General features: G+C 43.4%; 1 protein-coding gene across 6 annotated transcripts in view; it reads right to left on the bottom strand.

Moving 5' to 3' along the window:
* RUNDC3B (RUN domain containing 3B) overlaps positions 1 to 21,095 on the bottom strand; it is a 230,784-nt gene that overhangs the window by 74,327 nt on the left and 135,362 nt on the right. For 5 of the 6 annotated variants that reach the window (XR_004538136.1, XR_004538137.1, XM_033931222.1 and 2 more), the window contains exons 6-7: positions 16,950 to 17,030; positions 2,320 to 2,488 (exon numbers count right to left, since the gene is read on the bottom strand). Coding sequence is in view for 4 of the 6 variants with exons in the window: in XM_033931222.1 (XP_033787113.1) it covers positions 2,320 to 2,488; positions 16,950 to 17,030 (250 nt within the window). In the remaining 2 variants the exon portion in view is untranslated. The remainder of the gene's footprint in view (positions 1 to 2,319; positions 2,489 to 16,949; positions 17,031 to 21,095) is intronic. The other variant, XM_033931223.1, reaches the window with a different exon arrangement.

Genomic DNA, 21,095 nt, shown 5'->3' with positions numbered 1-21,095 from the left:
TCAGAGCAGTACCTTGCAGTATCATTAGTGCCAACATGGATGAGTAGCATTGGATAATAGTCATTAGGCTTGGTGAGTCTCGGCAAGCTCTCTGTAACATCTTGAATTCTGGTACCAGGCAGACAGCACACCTCCTGGGACATCATGTCTGGTCTGCAGATGGACGCCTCTGTACCCCTCAGAAGGGAATCATCAAGCACCACTACCTTTCGCCTCCTAGTGGTCACGGACCCAGCAATTTTGGGAATTTCAAGCTTTGGGCCTTCCTCTTCCTGGGATGCTCTCATCTCCTCCACTTTCAGGGCTGTGCATACTGGTTCTTCAGTTCAAGGGTAGGTGGAGTCACAATATCAATCCTGCACGGTCTCGTAATCTGAGTCCAGCTGTTTTGCATCAGAATGGCCTCTTCTCCACTGCTGGGGTGGGGGGTGGAGAGAAAAATGAATGGATCACTTCTTTGCCACTGCTAAAAGAAAAATCTCGACCTCAGCACAGAAAGTCTCTGGCTCACTGGATGAAAGAATTCTGGTGCAGGCCACTGACAGGAACAGAAATGAAGCATCTCTCAAAGAAAAAATGGGAAGCCAAGACAAGCTGTCCCATGCCAGAGAACCAAGTCTGCCACACCCAGAGAATCCATAGGCCCAAGGAATACCGGGGCATCATGAATGAAGGGAGAAAAAATTCACATTGCCCAGAAGGACCAAGCAGTGCCACTTTTCCTTACATTTAAGCAAGCCATCTGGTGCTGAATTACAACCTTGGGAATCTGCAGTCTTTTACAGACATCAACAAGGTTTTGCCTTATTTTCAGATAATCACTTTCATGCCATGAGAATGTTCATTTTTATGTTCTCCCAGTTACACTGGCTATATCATTAGCTTAGTTAATAGATCTTGTGACACGGTTAGTAATGGCACCAGCTGCCTTAAGAGTGGCTCCCAATTGTATGTGCACTCCAACAGAAGCACCCAAAAAGCTGTACCAAAGTCACTTGTGCCCAAATGGTGGCACCTAAAGATCATACTCCTCAAGGAAGAACCCTGGTAGGTTCCTGGGGTGGAGTACAGAGTAGAGAATGACATGGGGACAAATTTTTTCTTGTCCCCACAGGAACTCGATTTCTCTGTCCCATCCCAGTGAGTTTTGTCACTGTCCTTGTTCCTGAAAGCTCTGCCTTAACCGCACAAGCCTCGAACACTTATGATTTTAAAGTGTTTGAGGCTTGTGCAGATGAGGACAGAGCTTGCAGGAATTGGGAAGGAACAGGAAAAGAACTCGCCAGAATGGGAAAATTAGTTCCCACAGGGATGGGGAAATATTTGTCCCCGTGTCATTCTCTAGTACAATGGTAGGCAGGATGGGCTATTTGACCTTGATTAAGTGTATCTTTATTTGGCATCCTTTTCTGACTACTGCAGTTGATTGTACACTGCTTTTCGGAGATTAAGTGGTATAGCTTAGCAAACTAAGAGCCCCTTTCCTTTTACAAAGCTGCATTGGTGATTTCTACACAACAAATGTGATAAAGCCTATTCAGTTCTTATGGGCTGCATTGTATTTGCTGTGCCTCACTACCATGGCTTTGTAAACTATAAATAAACTATGAATAAACTATAAGTACAGGGTAAAAGTTACATGGCAAGACCAATACTGCTGCTCTGAATAGTATTGACTTTTATTATGTATGTAATTGTATATTACATCATGAATTCATGCAAATCACTTTAGAATGCCCTTTGGGAGTGGAAAAGTATTCAGGTTTGAAACAGAAAAATAATTAGAAATTATCAGAATACCAAAAGGGAACTTCAAAACTATCTAGGAACACGAGGCATTTCCCATCTAAGATTTACAACTGTTTTGTCTTCATTTGACAGGTGGTATAACAAGTGCTGAATAAGCAAGCATGAACAAAGAAACGACAGAGCCAATGTTTGCCTCAGCCACTGTCAGACAGTCTGGAGGGAATTCTGGGTAACTTCACAACATGATTTGCTAAAATTTCCCATTTGTACCCAACAGCTTACAAACCAAACAGAGAAACTGAATCAAGTTATCCATGTTACACTCTTACACTTTAAATACAGAAGATATTATGCAGTGTCTTGGGGCTCCTTTTACAAAGGAGGCAGTAGCGGCTAGCGCGCGCACTATTCCGCGCGTTAAGGCCCTAACATACTTTTGTAAAAGGAGTCCTTGATGTATAGAATAGTAATTGTTGAAACTTAAAAGTTACTGTCAGGAGGCACCTAATCCCAAAATATTATGCCTAGCACAGAGCTGCTCTTCACATCCTCATCACTGCATCATTTTACCTTCTGCTCCAAAGTTAGACGATATTTCAGTTCGACTCTCTTGCACTTGTTGTACCAGCTGTTTTCATCCATGTTGAATGGTGGGCCAATATTTTCTGGTGTGCTGCCTTCACTGCCACTGCTTCCCAGCGTCCTCAGTTCTTCTTCATCACTGCTGATGCTATCAGAGCTGCAAGGGTGAAAGTTCCAGAATAGATAAGAATTGTTGAACACTGGGTAAGAATTAAGAACACATGCCACTAAAAGAGTGAACTGCACAAGCTGGTGAAAATGAGGCAATCTAAAGGGAAGTCAATCTCAAAGAAAAAAGTTTCATCTTTCATGTTTAAAGGAGCCATGTTAATGCAGGAAGCAAACTGGTCATTTAGTGGTAGGGCTAATCACATCTTCCATTCATGCAAGACAACAAATCTTATTTTATTAACTAAGCGATAATACGCCTTTGATAGTTTAACTACTGGCAGGGCCCTCTTCCCATAGAATTAAATGGTATATGTGGAATCACCACAGAGGCCATGTAGGGTCAACTTGGCAAAGACAGAGGTTTCTAGAAGTGGCAGAAACACGTTATAGTTCCTCCTTCCAGATCAATGGTGAAATCTCTCATGTTGTCTCCTCCCTCTGCCGTCCAGGCCTCATTGAACTTAGGTGGTTCCAAAAGTTCTATTAGGTCGTTCCAAAAGTTCTATTAGGTCCAGGAAACTGAGGAAGAGATGGTGGCCTGAGGTAACACTGTTGATGACCTCCTCCTGCTATCCAATCAGCACAGAAAAGGAGGAGAGATTGAGAAGTGGAATTGTTGACGAAAATATTTTTCTCAATGTACTCCTCCTATACTGCTGAAACTGCCCTCTCCCACTGATTAATCAGATATTTTGAAACTAAATTGTATAAGGTTATTGGTTTTTCTTAATTTTGGGCTATCTCTTTAAATTCAGTATTATTGGATTCAGGCCTTAGAGTTGAAAAATTGAGGGGTGATAGACAAGAGCAATGTGAGGAAATTCTTTTTCATGGGAGATCCAAGATGGCCGCTGCCTGAATGACCGGGTTAAAGCTCTGACTGAAGCGCTCCTAAATACTTCCTTTTCTTGCTGGTGACGGTTGTTTCTCAGCCGGGTTTCACTTCTCTTTCTGAGATGATACCGAAGAGGAGAGGCAGGAGCGTTGCTGGAGCCTCGCGGCGCTCCGAGGGTCCCTCCCTCGGCAATATCGAGGAGCTGCTAAGGAGGATGCAGGGAGCTGCGTTGGAGAGTCCGGTAGCCAGCCCACTGAGGATCCCGCGAGTGAGCGAGACCGACGGGATACCTCCTGGGCCAGATACCACTCTGAGCCCGGATGTCAGAGCACCACCTCCTCCACCACAGTTGGCTAGCTCTCCCAGGGGTCAGGAAACCCCGGAAGAAGGGGTAGTACTCTCCCCAGAGGCAAGAGATTTGACATCGGAGAGCTTGAAAATGGAAATTCCGGTTCGGATTATCTCCGGAAAAGACACAGTGGGAATTTTAACACCTAGAGGAGGATTGAAACAGAGGGAACAGGAACCAGAATATTCTAAGGTGAGAGACTCTGCACTCCTATACAAGCTTCTTTTGGGGATAGGCCTCCTGAGGTGACCCTAGAAGTCCTTTGGGCAATTTTTGGGAAAGTAATTAGTCTTAATTTCCCCAAAAAATTGAAAATAAACTTATTTGCCATTCAGAAGAAATGGGGAAGCTAAAGGTGGACATGACTTCTTCAAAAAATTTACTTCAAAAGACTCAGCAGGATATGGTTTCAGTAAAACAATTCCAGGAAACTATAATTAAAGACAATTTAAATCTTAGAAGAAAAGTGGAGCTATTAGAGAACCAGGCGCGTAGCAATAACTTGCAACTGATAAACTTTCCAAGAATAACTATGATTATACCTAGAGATATGTTTAGGAGATATCTAATAGAAATACTGGGAGTTCCGGAAGATAATCTTCCACCATTTTCTCAAGTTTACTATCTCCCCAGTAAAAAGTTGCATCAACAGCAACCTGTTCCTACTGAAGGACAAATATTGAATATTACTGAGATATTGGAGAAGTCAGATAAAGAAGTGGTAACACCTGCAACATTAGTAGCTACTTAAGCGGCTACTTAGGAAGCTGTGGAATCACAGGGTGGAAGGGGACGTACACAGATGGGTCAAACACTGGTTGGCAGGCAGAAGGCAGAGGGTTGGAGTGAAAGGTCACTACTCGGGCTGGATGAGGGTCATGAGCGGAGTTCTGCAGGGGTCAGTACTCGGACCACTGCTTTTCAATGTATTTATTAATGACCTGGAAACGGGGACGAAATGTGAAGTTATAAAATTTGCGGATGACACCAAACTCTGTAGCAGGGTTACAACTGCCGAAGAGTATGAGGAACTACAAAGGGACCCAAACAAACTGGAGGAGTGGGCGAATAAATGGCAGATGAACTTCAATGTAGGGAAATGCAAGGTCATGCATATAGGGAAAAAGAACCGGATGTTCAGCTACCAAATGGGGGGATTAGTATTAGAGAGAAGTAGCCTTGAAAGGGACTTGGGCGTACTGGTGGACACAACAATGAAGTCAACAGCACAATGCGCAGCAGCCTCAAAGAAGGCAAACAGAATGTTGGGTATTATCAAGAAGGGTATTACAACCAGAACAAAAGAAGTCATCCTGCCGTTGTATCGGGCAATGGTGCGCCCGCACCTGGAGTACTGTGTCCAGTATTGGTCACCGTATCTTAAGAAGGATATGGCAATACTTGAGAGGGTTCAGAGAAGAGCGACACAAATGATTAAAGGCATGGAAAACCTTTCATACGCTGAAAGACTGGAGAGACTGGGGCTCTTCTCCCTGGAAAAGCGGAGACTTAGAGGGGACATGATAGAAACCTACAAGATCATGAAGGGCATAGAGAGAGCAGAGAGGGACAGATTCTTCAAACTTTCAGAACATAAAAGAACAAGAGGGCATTCGGAAAAGCTGAAAGGGGACAGATTCAAAACGAATGCTAGGAAGTTTTTCTTTACCCAGCGTGTTGTGGACATCTGGAATGCGCTTCCAGAGGGCGTAATAGGGCAGGGTACGGTGCAGGGGTTCAAGAAAGGATTGGACAATTTCCTATTGGAAAAAGGGATAGAGGGGTATAGATAGAGGGCTACTGCACAGGTCCTAGACCTGTTGGGCCACCGCGTGGGCAGACTGCTGGGCACGATGGACCTCTGGTCTGACCCAGTGGAGGCATTTCTTATGTTCTTATAGATAAATCTTGGTTATTGATACTATTTTTTGTAAAATTCAAATGTTTCCTGATGTTTCAAGGGAAACTCAAAAACGTAGACATGATTTTCTTCTTTTGAAACTGGGGGTCACCTCATTGGGGGCTACCTTTTATCTAAGATATCCTTGTAAGTTCATTGTCCGTTATCGTTCCATTAAATATGTATTCTTTGAGTCCTCAACACTGGATTAATTTTCTGGCTATGTCCCCTCTGGACAAGGAGAAAATTCAACTTAAGCTCTAAAAGAAAATAACTCCCTACCTGATCTATAGGCATATTCTTACTTTTTTGGTTGTTTTCTTGTTTTTTCTCGCAAATTAATTCTTGGATCTAAAGAGGACTTGAGCTAATTTCACCATAATAATTTTTCTTGTAAACTACTTAATTTGTTAAGTATGGATTTATATGATTGTAAAATGTTTGGTTAAATTTGCTTTCTGTATAAGTTTTACTTGATATTATATTGAAATCAATAAAATACTTAAATATATAAAAAAAAGGAAATTCTTTTTCATGGAGAGAGTGGTTTAGGAAATTTCTAAAAACACATCTTTTTAATAGATCTTACTAAGATTGTGAATTCTGTTAAATTATTTTTCTTATAATTGCTAACTAGATCTGATCTAACTATGTTAAGTATCTTTATGAAAACTGAGTCGAGCTTCCATTTTGGAAGAAGATTCGGTATACAAATCTAAAGATTAGATTAGATTGATGATGGGAGGTGATGGAGATAAAAATGATTGAATGTTGTGTTTGATGTGTTGAGTGGTGCTTAGCTGGTGACTCCAGGTGTGCAAAACCAAGGCCGGTACTAGGTAGACTTGTTTGGTCTGTTTCCTGAATAAAAAGTAGGTTTAGGATGGGCTGCAGAGGGCTTCTATAGAAACTTCAGTAATTTGGAACCCAAGGACAGCGCTGGGCAGACTTTTATGATCTATGTCCCAGAAATGCCAAAGATGGACAATTTAATCATGAATTAATAATGAGTTTGACTGCTGGGCAGACTGGATGGACTGTTTGGGCCTTTATCTGCCGTCATTTACTTTGTTACTAAGGGCTCCTTTTATGAAGGCGCGTTAGGGCATTAACACGCGGAATAGCGCATGCTAAATTGCCCCGTGCGCTAGCCGCTACCGCCTCCTTTTGAGCAGGTGGTAGATTTTCAGCTAGCACGCACTATAGCACGTACTAATCCGGTGTATGCACTAAAACGCTTAGCTTACCTTCGTAAAAAGAGCCCTAAGTAAGGCTTTACTATGTAAGTGTCTTTAAACTTTACTAAGTAAGGCTTTAAACTAAATTCATTGGGAAAGGGTGAACAAAGCCCCCAGGTAATTAAAAACCCTCAATCAAATAATACTTTTACAGAAATTGGAAAAAAAAAAAAAAGAACAATTTCTGGAGAGTTTAGTATACCAACATCTGTAATATGGGAAACAAGGTTCTGGACATAGAGGCTGTGATACAAGAGACTGACTTGGATTTAATGGTGGTCACAGAGATGTGGTTCAAGGAGAACCTTGCCTGAGATATCATTATACCAGGCTATACTCTTTTCAGGAAAGAAAGGATGGATGAGTGGCATTATATGTTAAAGATAATATTAAAGTGACAGAATTAATGGGCTTAAAGGGTACGGAAGATGAACCGTGGATTAATCTTGAAAGAGCAAATGAATAATGTTTTTACTCTAGTATGATATACAGGCTTCCTTCAGAGAGAGAAGTTGACTGAGACTTGGGGCTCCTTTTACAAAGGTGCGCTAGCGTTTTTAACGCACGCACTGGATTAGCGTGCGCTATAGCGCACGCTAGCTAAAAATCTACTGCCTGCTCAAAAGGAGGCGGTAGCAGCTAGCGCACACGGCAATTTAGCGCGCTATTCCGCACATTAAGGCCCTAGCGTACCTTTGTAAAAGGAGTTCTTAATTGAAGTCATTCGCAAGATTGCAACAAAAAGAAAAGCAATATTAATGGGTAATTTTTAACATGCCAGATGTAGATTAGGGAATCCCTGTTGCAAGCTTGTCTAGAAAGATTTTGGTTTATCTAAAGGGAGTGCTGTTCCAGCATTTGGGAAAGGAACTCACATGAAGTAGTGCCATACTGGAGCTGATGTTCACAAATGGGAAGAGTGTTCCTGATGTTACAGCGAGTGATCATTTGGCATCTAGTAATCACCCAATGGTGTGGCTTAGAATTAAAAAGTGTTGATAGGATTTACTCAGATCTGAAGGTTTTAGACTTCAATATGGGGGAATACGCAGAAGAGCTGCTAGCTGGATGGGAACATTTGGGGAAATAGAAAAGCAGTGGACCAAACTTAAAGGAGCTATTTTGGGGCAACAAATCTTTTTGTTAGGAAAGTAAACAAAAGTAAGAGGAAAAGAAAGCTGTTTTGGTTCTCAAAAGTAGTAGCTGAAAAGGTAAAAAGGTTAGCCACATAATTAACATGTGATAGGCTACCACCAGACAAATACGTTAAGGGGTTGTGTGGAAGTTTGACTGGGACTGCACATTAAACTACTCATGATTGTATTTTTCTGAATTTTTGTCTAAGGAGATGTGGCATGCATGCAGAATGGATGTTGGAAGCATTAGCCAGCTAGCGTGTTATATTCAGCATGATCTACCTGACTAACGCAGAGTTAATGCAGTAGCACTTCGCACTTCCTAAACAGGAGGCAATAAATGGTCCTGTGATAGAGAAATATAATGATTTAATTGTAATTGTAAGATTTGTTGTAGGGAAAAGAAAAAAAGTATGTGTATGGATTAAAGCAGACTGTGTGTGTACTGCTATTGAGACAGGCATGGGGGGAGCCAATGCTTGCCCTGGGATTGGTAGCATGGAATGTTGTTACTATTTGGGTTTTTGCCAAGTACTAGTGACTGGGATTAGCCACTGTGGAAGCAGGATACTAGTCTAGATCACAGTTCTTCAACCGCCGGTCCGCGCAGGACCGGCAAGATCAACATCTTCAAATTTCCTGCCGGTCTGCGCAGGACCGGCAAGATCGAGGAGCGCAGGGCCGGAGATATAATGGGGAGCCTCAGACTGTGCTTTCTTCCCTCCCAATGGCTCTCCTTACAAGTGCAGCGATTCAGGAAGGAAGCCTTGGAGCTTTTGCTGAGTCGGGCCGCCTCTGATGATGCAACTTCCGCTTTCCTCAGAGGCGGTGCGACCCAACAAAGGACCCAAGGCTGCCTTACTGAATTGCAGCGCTGGCAAGTAAGGAGAATTGCTGGGAGGGGAGAAAGCTGCTGGGCATGGTGAAAAAAAAAAGGGACAGCTGTTACTGGACTTGGAGAGGGAGGAGAGATGCTACTGGGAGGGGAGGAGGGAAAGGAGTCTGGGAAGCTGCTGGGCATGGTGAAAAAGGGATAGCTGCTACTAGACCTAGAGAGGGAGAAGGAGAGATGCTGCTGGGAAAGGAGTCTTGGAAGCTGCTGGGCAAGGGGAAAAAGGGACAGCTGCTACTGGACCTGGAGAGGGAGAAGGAGAGATGCTGCTGGGAAGGGAGGAGGGAAAGGAGTCTGGGAAGCTGCTGGGCAAGGGGAAAAAAGGGACAGCTGCTACTGGACCTGGAGGGAGGGAGAAGGAGAGATGCTGCTGAGAGGGGAGGAGGGAAAGGAAAGGGAAGAGAGTTACTGCTGGACAGGGGGAGGAGGGAAGGGAGGAAAAAAAGGAAGGAAACAGCTTGCAGGGAGATTAGAGGAGGGGAAGGGGAGAGACAGGAATGAGATGGGAAGGGGGGTTAGCAGAAAAATTGAGAGGGACAATAATGCAAGATCTGGTGTAGGAGAGATAAAAATGGAGAGAGCAGTGAAGCTGGAATGAATCGTGTAAAAAGGAGAGAGGGGCATAGGCTGGATGGAAAGAGGAGGAGGGCATAGAAAGAAGACAAATACCATATGGAAGGGGGAGAGGTCAGACAGTAGATGGAAGGGGCAGATGCTGGATTGAAGAGACAGAGAGGGCAGACGCTGGAAGGAAGAGAGTGAAAAGAAGATGAAAGCAGAAACCAGAGACAACAAAAGGTAGAAACAAATAATTTTATTTCTATTTTGTGATTAGAATATATCAGATTTGAAATATATATCCTGCTAGAGCTGGTGTTAGACATAACTGGGGACTGCAAAGTCCAGGCAGTGGCTTAGGGCTCTCTCTGACCAGAGGGGCAGTTGCCCTAGTTGCACTCCCCTAACCCTATTCCTGCTATGTGTGACTGCGGTATTCTGTTAGCATGATATTTCTGTGTAGCATTCTGTAATAATTTGGCTTATTCAGTTTTCTTGATAGTAGAGGGGATATATGTGAAGGGGAGGGGAGACAGGGGTTTTGTTGATCCTTGGTCTGTATTATTTGTATTTATAAAATGACAATTGTACAGAATATTGTTTCTTTTTATACCTTAATAAAATACATTCAGTATACAGTCATAACTGAGACTTGTGCGGATTGGATCAGATGGTTTGCGAGGACTGAGCTCGCGGAGACGGGGAAGAAATGGGGTTTTTAAATTTCAGTCCTAGTAGTTTGCCGGTCCACAAAATAATTTTTTTTTTCCCGCCGGTCCTAAGGTGTAAAAAGGTTGAAGAACACTGGTCTAGATGGACCACTTTTCTGACCTATTATGGCTATTCTTATGTTCTTGAAAAAATATGTCTGTAATTTTATGAGAGAAACTGAAGCAGAATGGGTATTCCTCCAAAAATATGAAGGTCCACAAAATATAGAGTTCAATAGTTGATGAATGGTTTATTTTTTTTTTCCTGGGTAATTGTATGGACTTTATAAAATATGAACACATGCACATTCAATTATGCCTATTGGAATATGTATAAATGTGTTAAGTCTACTTTATCTGGGGTAAATTTATAAAGGCACATAAGCACATATATTACCACATATTATAAAATAGGTAGAACATGTGTGTAGCTAGGCCCAGAATTGTTTTATTTAAAGAACCCCCTCCCCAATAGATATATTTATCTAAAGCCCCTAGATCAGGGATGTCAAAGTCCCTCCTTGAGGGCTGCAATCCAGTCGGGTTTTCAGGATTTCCCCAATGAATATGCATGAGATCTATTTGCATGCACTGCTTTCATTGTATGCTAATAGATCTCATGCATATTCATTGGAGAAATCCTGAAAACCCGACTGGATTGCAGCCCTCGAGGAGGGACTTTGACACCTCTGCCCTAGATGAACATTTTTCAGTCCCATTTACTCACACACAGAGACAACTTGTGCTGTCAGTAGTGCCTCAGTTCTATCGATATTGTTGCTAATTTAAATATATTCGTCATTTCTTGGCTATTTTCTTGTAGTTTGTTCTAGATACAGAATAAAGATAAGGGTCCAACACAAAGCTGAAATCTCTCCCTATATGTAATCTCTTTGAAAAGAATAATGCTAGTATCTTATTTAAAATTCAGTTCAGAAATTTTCATAAATTGTATTGGACTCATTCATATCTATATCCAGCCACCTATTCCACACCATAAAATTGGCTTAGCAATTCTCCTTTCACTATATTTCCAACTGTGCTGAAACCAAAAAGGCATATACTTGTTTCAGAGTTACTAAGTTACCCAGTTCTAGGAAGGTGACTTTTTGGCCAGTCCTGGTTTTGAACTTAAATTCTAAAGCAGTATGGGATTTATAGTATCTGGTTCTACCCATTGAAATCCTTGGTGCAGTCCCATAATGCATTATGATAGGATTGTCAGAAAGTCAAAACTTGCCTACAGTCTCTCTCTTGGAACTGGGTAACTTGGTAGCTTTGTTGTTTATTAATGACACCTGCTTAAGGAGTAGCCCCTATGTTCTGGAACGCACTCTCAGGACTAATTCTAATTCAGGAAATAGGTGAAAGCCAGGCTGCTCTCTTAAGTCTTTAATGATTAAGGTGACTGACTCTACATCTGGACTAACTTGGTACACACCCTGTAATGGAGACCAGTTCCACATACTTAATCCACTGTATGTATATTGTCTTCAATTTAGCCATCCATTTATCGCAATATCTTTTGTCTTAGTCATCTTCTTTATCTATATGTCCAAACAGCCTAGTAAGGTTTTTCATTTATATTTTGCTGATATTGTAAATCATATCATATTATGTTATACTAGTGTTTAAGCCCATTACATTAACGGGTGCTAGTAAAGCCTCCTTCCCTCATATTTTCAGCCCCAGCTCCAAACCCATTTTTACCTTCCCCCAGCCCCCTTCTCCCATCTTTTCCCTTTCAGCTTCCAGCCCCCTTTTCTCACCAGCAGCATTTCCCTCCCTCCCTTCCCTGTGCAGCAGCAGCATTCCCTCCCCCTCCATTTCCCTGTGCAGCAGCAGCATTTCCCTCCCCCCACCCCACTTCCCTGTGCAGCAGCATTCCCTCTCCCTCCACTTCCCTGTTCTGGCCAGATCCCTTACAGTCCCTTGCTAAAGTTATTTTTTAGTTTAAAGCTGCTGCGATGACTCCTTTCACAATCCGTGCCTGCGTCGGAAACCTTCTCTCTGACCTAACGTCAGAGAGGCTTCCTACGCAGGTGAGGCTCGTGAGAGGAGCCGCCGCCTTGGCTTTGAACTTAAAATAACTTTGGCAAGGGACTGTAAGGGAACCGGCCAGACTGCAGGCTGCACTGTGTTAGACGGCGGGAGGGGGGGAGTCACCTCCGTGCGTCCCTGCTTAAAGTGCCTCCGCATGCGTAGAAGAAACCACCGCTGACTCCTTCTACTGCGAATGCGAAGCCACGGAGCTACAGAGCACGGATCACACAGGTAGGAGTGTGCATGCGCGCTTAAGATTTTATTATTAGTGATAAATGTTCTGCTATGCTGCCTATTATGGTGTTATCATTTGCATTTTGCTGACATTTATCATATTTGTTATATGAATGTTCTACTGCAGTTTTAATGTGTATATTTCTGAGAACATATACTATTATTGCTAAGATTTAATTTGCCTATCTCCAAATTAGCTTTATTGTTCTCACTGTAGTTTACACTGATATTTAGTCAAGTTTACCCTAATATTAAGTTAATATAGTGGAGGAAACCATCTTAGCAACTTACTTATCAGTAGTAAAGTAGAAGGGGAGACCAGAACACACATACATACACACACACAAAAAAAACTTAAGCCAATTCAAACAATAAAATATAGTTAGAAAGGAATCAGCAAAAATGCTCACAGTCTAGGTAACCAAGTGCAGAATCTGCAAACCCTGATGTTAGAGGCAGACAGATATTGTTGCTATCAGAGAGACTTAGCTTCATGACTCCATGAATAGGATGCAACCATACCAGGCTATAATCCACTCAGAAAGGCTGGAAATGGGCAAAAGTGGAGAAGTAGCACTAGGAGTGAAAAACAATATTAACAGACAAATGCAGGGGGCTTGGGAAAAGAAGGAAGCAATATGAATCATCTTTGAAAGAGCAGATGGAACCTCTATCTGCATGGGTATCATCTACGGCAGGAATGGGGAACGAGGTCCACAATCCAATCAGGTTTTCAGGATTTCCCCAATGAATATGCATGAGATTTATTTGCATACAATGCAGGCAGTGCATGCAAATAGATCTCATACAAATTCATTGGGGAAATCCTGAAAACCCGACTGCAATGTTCTCTCTAAGCTGCGCAGCCGTGTACCTTTTAGCATCAGGTCACACAGCCATTCAGTCCCACTGCGCAGCAGGTGGAGTCAGAAGCAGTACCCCTCATCTTATGCTGCTGCTCTTATTTTTCTCAAAGCAGCAGCAGTGGCAAACTGAAACAAACCAGCTGCCAGACCTTCCCATACATGCCCACAGCTGCTGGCCCACCCTCTCTGACGTCACTTCTTTTTCTAGAGCAAAGCTGGCAGCCATGGATATGTATGGGAAAGTCAGCAGCCAGTTTGTTTCAGGTTGTCGCTGCTGCTGCTTCAGGAAAGCAGCAGCAGTGGGGATGCTAGGGGGAAAATTCTGGTGGATGTGGGATGGGTGGGAAAGAGGGGGGCAGATGCTGGTGGATGTGGTTTGGGTAGGAGAGGGGGGACAGATGCTGGTAGATATGGATTGGGATTTCAAAGGTACACTCGAGGGAGGCGGGAGGGAGTTAAAAGTCATTGCAGTCAGCCGGGACAGGAGGCAGGAGGGATCCCTCCTGTCCAGGCCCACCACTGGATCACCAGGGATTTCAAAGGTACATGGGGGAGGCCGGAGTGAGTTAAAAGTCATCACAGTTTGCCAGATCAGGAGGCAGGAGATCCCTTCTGTCCTAGCTCACTATTGGACCACAAGGGATTTCAAAAGTACACAGGGGAGGCCTACATGGCATTGGGAGGAAGGGGGAGGAGACAGAGCACAGGGCAGGAAGGAAGAGGGAACAGGGTGCAGAACCTGGCAGGAAGGGAGGGAGGGGGGACTGGGGTCAAAGCCTGGCATGGCAGGACATGGCACTTGAATATTAACAACCCCCCCTTGCCGATTTATATTTGAGTCAAACTTTTTTTCCTCCTTTTTGGGGGAAAAAAGGTTGCCTCTGTTTATATTCGGGTTGGCTTATATTCGAGTATATACAGTGACTGGGGATAGGGACAACTAACTATTGGATCGAATCATATTCAACTTAAAAATTGACCTTTTCACTGCCACAATCTGAGATTTCATGTTTAATCGACAATCAATCATGACACCAGGACCCTTTAAAGTAACACTACTTGGAATGGACCTAACTACCTCTGTAGTCTCGCTCTGGACTCAATTCTCTCTGCACTTTCCTTCTCTTCACTGGGACAAGACATTCTCCAAGTGCCACTACCTCAATGCTTTTACTTGGTTCCTACTCTCCAAATTCCATTCATCACTTACTTCCTCCCTGCTCATCTCTCACCATACCCAACACCTCCTGGACTTTTTCCTCCTCCTCACCCCAGGCCTAACCTCTCTCTGCTATTTCCCTTATCATCTTACCACCATCAGGCCTGTGCTCTCTTCCTCAAGCCCCCTCAATCTCTCCTCTCACCTCCCAAGGTTTAACACTTTCAATGCTAAATCTATCAACCAGGGTTGGATTAAGGCAAAGTAAATTACACACATGCTTAGGGCCCAAATGTGAGGGGTACCCTGTGAAATGTTGGAGGGTGAGGCAGAGAAGAGGGCATGGATTTCGCACAAACTACAGTTCTCTGTTCAAAGTCTACATGGCATCATTGGGACATAAGTTATCTGGCTTAAAACTGAAATCATTCATATATGCAGATGACATTACCTCATCCCCATAACCTCACTGACACAAGAAACTGAACAATTCACCTCATCTGTTCTCACTAAGGTAGAGCAATGGACTACACAATTCAAACTAAAATTGAACCCTGAAAAAAACCACGCTTTTCCTGGCAAGTCCCAACCACAAGCTAACGCTTTGAAGTTAAACTGGCTAATCTACCCAATCAATCCTACCATCAAAATCCTTGGAGTCATCCTGGACCGATGCCTGACTTTTGAAGACCATACCAATGCTCAGGTTAAAAAATGCTTTTGCACCCTCTGGAAACTCCATACCATCAAACACTATTTCGACTTCCTTTCCTTTCACTTGCTGGTTCAGTCTCTAATCTTAAGCACCTTAGATTACTGCAAATTCATATACCTGGGATCCTTTAAGAAAACCATCAAACGTCTGAGAATCATCCAGAATACTGACGTCAGAGAAAGGGCGGGACCGCCGGAAGAGGAAGCAGCGCAGCGCAGGGCTCAGAGAAGGGGCAGGACCACCGGCAGAGGAAGCAGCTGGGCTCACTGGCATCCGGAAACAAGGTAGGCAGCTTCTCCATGCGGGAGGGGGAGGGGGGAGGCCGTTGGGGTGCGAGCGGTCTTTCGGGGTGGGGGTGTGAGCGGTCCTTCCGGGTGATGAATCGGGCGTCGGGGGGGGGGGGACTATGTAAAAAAAAAAAAGTTGTACAACGCGCTCACGCGTATAACGCGCATGGTTTGTAAAATCGTGTATAACGCGCGCGTTATATGTGTGAAAATACGGTACTTACTTATTTATTTATCTAGATTACTTCTGGTCCTGTAAATATTTCATGTTTACCAAAGATTTTATATCAGTCCCACTGGAAAAAGCATGCTTGAACTTGAACTCATGCTTCCAAAACTCTCTTGCCTTTTGTAAAAGGGGATAAAGTTTGGGGATATAGTTATTTTCACTGGGTTGTATTCCAGTTTAAAATGAATTCTGGAAGCTGTCAAAATGATGGTTAAGCTTGTATATTTTGAATAGCAATTAAATGTAATGTAATGTAATTTATTTCTTATATACCGCTACATCCGTTAGGTTCTAAGCGGTTTGAAGAAAATATACATTAAGATTATAAATGAGAAGTAAGAAGGTACTTAAAAAATTCCCTTACTGTCCCGAAGGCTCACAATCTAACTAAAGTACCTGGAAATTAATAAAGAAGAGAAAATAAAGATGGTTGAAAAAAGAAAAATTCTATGTGAACTTATAGGATGGAAATTAAACTGACAGTGAAGAACTGTATGAAAAATACATATGGAATGCAGTTAGAGAGGGTAGGTTACAAATATGTCTTGCTGGGCTGGTAGAGGAACGCTTTTGCTCAAAAGGGTGTGATCACCAGCATAGATTTCTAAATCAAATTTACAGTCTCGTATTATCATGATTTCTACCCATTTTTCTGGATTTCTTCCTTCATATGTTCAGTCTACCCATTCCTCATAGAAACATTATATAACAATTCAAATCATGTCAAAAGCTTAAAATTGCTTTTTTTTTTTTTTTTTTTTTTAAAACAAGTGGTCAGTGATCCAGCCATTTGCTTGCTACTCTGCCATTTGTGATCAATGATAGCGTATAACATAGTAAGTGGTATACAAGTACTTGAACTACCTGTTCCTAGGAATTGCAACTTCTGAAGTGATATTGATTTATGCTAGCTTGTGGGATTACTTTCTAAGGAAAAAAAAATCAATTACAGAAGCTCTACACAGGACACTGCTTTTGGACCTAATCAAAAAAGTAGGCTTCAGTGACAATATCCCTAAAATGCTATCATGATTATAATATCATGGTAGAGGCAGAGATTATATGTAACCTGCCTGCCTATCCTATAGCTCATAGCTTTTGAGTGCCTGCCAATATTACTACTGAGGAAAGCCAGATTAAAATCAAACCATTATAACCCAGTTCAAATTATAACAGCTTTTCTGAAGCATAAACAAATGTTTGTTTGTTTTTAAAGAACACAAATGTACTTCATTATAAGCTGGCATGTAAGTATTGTCACACTTAAAATTCCAAGAACACACTAATGTACTGTACCTTTGGGTGAACTTCAGGTAAGGTGTATAGTCAATCACAGCTGGATAGTTACCATCCAAACCCTCTCCCTTCAGGCAAAAACTACAAATTTAATTACAAAAAATCAATTAGTACTGAAACAAATTTAAATAGTAAGGAGTCACTAACCTTGTTAGCAAACCACCACAAGCATCACAGAAGGCCATTTTATTTTCTCTCTAAACCTACTTCAGACCTCACAGCATATCTTTCTAGGTATTTCATACTCTTTAGGTTAGCATTACTTATTGCAAAAAGAAGAGGACCATGTCAATTCATTAAAAAAAAAAAAAAAAACAGTTAAAAGAAAACCAACAGAAGTAACTGGCTCATCCCAAAACTGGGAGACTTTGCTATGCTGGAGACTGAAGGTTTGCTGGAGCAAGATTCTTCTTTGGGGCCCCAGATGTGTCTAAAATCAGGTTTTGCCAGGTTTGCCACAAAATTTACATATTCTAATCAATAAAAAGAAAAAAAAAATTTCTACCTTCATAGGCTGGTCATTTAATTTTCCTAATCATGATTGTTGTTGTTGTCCAGGCATCAAGGTAGGTAGAGCCAACGTTTCAACCATTGTGCTGTGGCCTTCTTCAGGGTATGCTGTAAGGTCTGCAGTTTGTCTTTATATAGAGTGTGTTTGTTCACTGACCTGACTGAAAAACAGGGAGGACCACTAGTCATGAATTTGAATTTTGGCAGGAAAGTTTGGTTACAAATTTGAAATGTGATGGGAAAGTTTGTTTGTCTCAGATTCAAATTTTGGCGGGAAAGTTCATAACACAAATTTGAATTTTGGTAGGAGCATCCGTTGGAATCAATTTTAAATTCTGGTGGGGAAGTATGTGGTCACATTTTTTAAAATTCCGTCAGAAAAATAGGGGGGTGGAGACTTTTAGATGGAGGGAGAAGGCATTTGTCCTCTACCCCAGTCTTTTTTGTGCTGAATTTTTTTGGGATGAGCAGTTGCCATGCTTTGTTTATGGAGAGCCCTTTATCTCCACTGAAGTTATGGGGTGTCTTGCAATATCTATTGCCTCTGATTCTTCTTGGCCACCAGCGGTCTTCTTTCTCCAGGACTTTTGTGTTCTCAAATCTAATCGCATGACCAGTTTCCTTACCATGGAGGGCTACAGCTGATTTTTCTGTGTTGCATAGCTTGTGGTGTCTCTTGTGCTCTTTCAGTCTTCCCTCTATGGTGTGTTGCTTTCACCAATGTAGGATTGACCGCAGCTACAAGGGATTTCGTATACCCCAGGGGTTTGGAGCACAGGTAAATGGGGGGGTGTAGACATAGGGAAGCACTGCCATTTTTGTTCTATCACAGCGTTTTCATCTAATGGTTGTTGGCCATTGTTGATTTTCTTGGGTTGGGCTGCCTATAAGCCATTAGCAAGGAATGTGTACTGGAGGGTGTCCTTTTCTTTCTGAAGGCTGCCTGGGTCACAAACTCATAGTGCTCTGTTCACCAGTGTGCGTACAATCCCTCTTTGTGGATGGATGGTGATGGAACTCTGCATGTAGATAACAGTTGGAATGGATAGGTTTCCTGTATACCATGTGTACCAGGCATCCATCTGACTGCTTTCTGATCATTACAACCAGAAAGGTAAGGCATCCATGATGAATTTTATGCTGGAGTGACCATTGTTCAGATGGTTTAGAAATTCACAGAGGTTTTCCCATCTGTGGGGGCCAAATTACAAAAAGTGTCATTTACATGGTGGATCCACAATTTAGGTTTGAGCTTGGCACTCTCCAGCAGGGTGGTTTCAAGAGATTCTATGAATATGTAGGCTATCACCATCAGAACCATCTAAACCGGTGGTCCCCAACATTTTTGACACCAAAGACTGCTTTTATAGAAGCAAATTTTTCTAGGAACCGATGGGGGGAAGAGGGAAGGATTCGGGGTGGGTTCGTAGGGCAGTTTTATACACAATATACATTATATTTCTATTATTATTAAGTTATAATATCATAATAGAAACTATACAACTTACCATAATGCAGAATCAGTGAAAGCCCTGAGCTTGTTTTCCTGCAACCAGATGATCCCATCTAGGGATTATGGAAGACAGTGACATGCCAGGCTGCAAGAGATCCCCTTGCGCAACATCTTTCCATCCTGCACAGCAAAACCCTGCCGACCCTCCCACCACGAGGCCAACATACCTCTGTTCCAAACAACAGCGGCGGCAGCACTGAACAGGCTGCTTTGCTGCCTTCCCTGCTGGGGCCTTCCCTCTGCCGCCATGTCACTGATGACATCATCAAGTATCTTTCCATCTCTCCTTCCCATCCCATGCAGCAGGACCTTGCCAACCCATTCCCCTGCTCAGCACCTTTCCATCTCTCTCTCCTTTCCCCCACGTGCAGCAGAACCCCGCCGACCCATCTCCCTGGACAGCACCTTTCCATCTCTCTCTCCCATCTCCCACGTGCAGCGGAACCCCAACGACCCATCTCCCTGTGCACCTTTCCATCTCTCCCTCCCATCCCCCATGTGCAACAGAACCCCGACGACCCCACCAACCCATCTCCCTGCGCACCCTCTCTCTCCCATCTCCCACATGCAGCAGAACCCCATTGACCCCACTAACCCATTCCCCTGTGCAGCACCTTTCCATCTTTCCCTCCCATCTCACACGTGCACTGGAACCCCAACGACCCATCCCCATGCACACCTTTCCATCTCTCCCTCCCATCCTCCCATGTGAAGCAGAACCCCAATGACCCCATCAACTCATCTCCCTGCGCACCATCTCTCCCTCCCATCTCCCACATGCAGCAGAACCCCATTGACCCCACTAACCCATCCCCCTATGCAGCACCTTTCCATCTCTCCCTCCCATCCCCATGTGCAGAATCCTAACAACCCCGCTAACACATCTCCCTGCGCAGCACCTTTCCATTTCTCCCTCCCATCCCCCACATGCAGCAGAACCCCGACGACCCCACCAACCCATCTCCCTGCGCATCATCTCTCCCTCCCATCCCCCATGTGCAGAACCCCATTGACCCCACTAACCCATCTCTCTGCGCAGTACCTTCCATCTCTCCCTTCCATCCTCCACGTGCAGCAAAACCCCAACAACCCCGCTAACCCATCCACCTGTGTAGCACCTTTCCATCTCTCCCTTCCATCCCCCACATGCAGCAGAACCTCGACAACCTCGCTAACCCATCTCTCTGCACAGCACCCTTTCCATCTCTCCCTCTCATCTCCCATGTGCAGCAGAACCCCGATGACCCCGCTAATCCATCTCCCTGCGAAACACCTTTCCATATCACCCTTCCATCCCCCACGTGAAGCATAACCCTGATGACCCTCTGACTGTGAGGCCCCGACATACCTCTGTTCTGAAAAGCAGCAGCGGCGGCAACACTGAATAGGCTGCTTTGCTGCCTTCCCCACCAGGGCCTTCTTTCTGCCACGGTGTCACTAATAATGTCATCAGCGATGCGGCGGCAGAGGGAAGGACCTGGGGAAGGCAACAAAACAGCGTGTTCAGTGCTGCTGCCGCCGCTACTTTTCAGAATGGAGGTATGTCGGCCTCGTGGTCGACGGGATTCTGCCATGCAGGATGGGAATGAGGGATGGATAGATGTTGCCTAAGGTGATCAATGTCTCATGGGCCACGGACTGGGGGCTGGGGACCCCTGATCCTAAACAATGACAAGAGCAAAAGTAGATGTCTAAATCCAACCAAGGTTAAGCTTTATTATAAATATAATCCCTACAAGGACCCTGGCTTTGGCAGGTAAACTGCCTTCTTCAGGGGACAGAGCAATATGTCGGCATTTCTGGGAACAAAAAAACCACATATACGAGTGAAAAGCTCATCCAAAAGAAATTCAGCGCAAAAAGGACTGGGGCCGAGGACAAACACCTTCTCCCTCCATCTAAAAGTCTCCACCCCCTTTTATTTCTGGCAGAATTTTAGAAATTGTGACCAGACTTCCATACCAGAATTTAAAATTGTCTGATGGATGTTCCTGACAAAATTCAAATTTGCATTACCAACGAACTTTTCCGCCAAAACTCAAATCTAAGACCAAAAAACTTTCCTGCCACATTTCTAATTTGTGACCAACGAACTTATCCACAAAAATTCATATTCATGACCA

The sequence above is a fragment of the Geotrypetes seraphini genome, chromosome 2 (assembly GCF_902459505.1).
Source record: "Geotrypetes seraphini chromosome 2, aGeoSer1.1, whole genome shotgun sequence".
Lineage (NCBI taxonomy): Eukaryota > Metazoa > Chordata > Amphibia > Gymnophiona > Dermophiidae > Geotrypetes > Geotrypetes seraphini.
The sequence above is the reverse complement of the archived record's forward strand: the minus strand, read 5'-3'. Positions and strand labels throughout refer to the sequence as shown.